The sequence below is a fragment of the Trichinella spiralis genome (genome assembly GCF_000181795.1).
Source record: "Trichinella spiralis strain ISS 195 chromosome Unknown Scfld3781, whole genome shotgun sequence".
Taxonomy (NCBI): domain Eukaryota; kingdom Metazoa; phylum Nematoda; class Enoplea; order Trichinellida; family Trichinellidae; genus Trichinella; species Trichinella spiralis.
Genome location: NW_003530720.1, coordinates 297 through 1026, shown reverse-complemented (window position 1 = coordinate 1026; position 730 = coordinate 297). Strand labels below are relative to the sequence as shown.

The 730-nt window shown below is 51.9% G+C and overlaps 1 protein-coding gene across 1 annotated transcript; it reads right to left on the bottom strand.

Annotated features, from left to right (window-relative positions):
- Positions 1-121: 121 nt before the first annotated feature.
- Positions 122-513, bottom strand: Tsp_15681 (conserved hypothetical protein). Its single transcript, XM_003367729.1, is given in 3 exon segments — positions 122-323; positions 342-437; positions 464-513. 3 exon segments carry the CDS (start codon positions 511-513, stop codon positions 122-124), a joined length of 348 nt encoding a protein of 115 aa, XP_003367777.1.
- Positions 514-730: the final 217 nt, after the last annotated feature.

The window sequence follows — 730 nt, the reverse complement described above, 5'->3', positions numbered from 1 at the left end:
AAAAAATATTTTTTATGGGATCCCTTTTAGAGTACGACCTAAGCGACAGTTATTCTGACGTCCGGTTATGAATAGACCCAGACGTTCGTTTGTCCCGCCCAATAAGTGAGTCGACTGTATATTAAAGGAGTGGATTAGGTGTATCTTTCCCGGGCGTGGGGCAGCGGATCGGGTCCCAAAACTCCTCGTCGATGGCGATCTCCTTTCGCGGACGTCTTTCCGTTCCCCTAAACTCCGCTAACTCTGTACGTTGCGACTGCACAGCTTCGAAGTGTACGAATACCCGAGCTACTACCGTTGTTCCTACCGGTAAGTCGAATGCCCTTCAATAAGGTACCCACGAGTCTCTCGCTCGATCGTCCTTCCTTGCACTTCGACTCGGTTCGTCTACACTTCCCAATTTGACTCTTCGGAATACGGCAATACTGCAACCAGTACTGCAAACCACGTATTCTAAGCCGACTTCTCGCAACCAACGCGTCCTCTTGTACAACTATCGTACCACTGACGCATACACACACAGACGTATCTCTCTCTATCCATGTATATGGCGCGGCGCGCTTTCTAGCCCTATATATAGGGCCAGGGTCGGCGGCCCCGCGGTCGACCCAAACGCGAACCACCAATAGGCAGCTCGCTCGCGGCGGGAGCGCTCGCTATCTCCGGCGCCGATCTAAAGCCTTGTCAGTCTTCAATTATGTTGTCATGGTTCGGATCTCTTGATCCTGCG

Excerpts from the sequence above, each read along its gene's own strand:
- Tsp_15681 (XM_003367729.1), bottom strand. The coding sequence starts at position 513 with ATGCGTCAGTGGTACGATAGTTGTACAAGAGGACGCGTTGGTTGCGAG. Across the intron at positions 438-463 it reads GGACGCGTTGGTTGCGAGAA|TACTGGTTGCAGTATTGCCG; the intron begins GTCGGCTTAGAA and ends CGTGGTTTGCAG.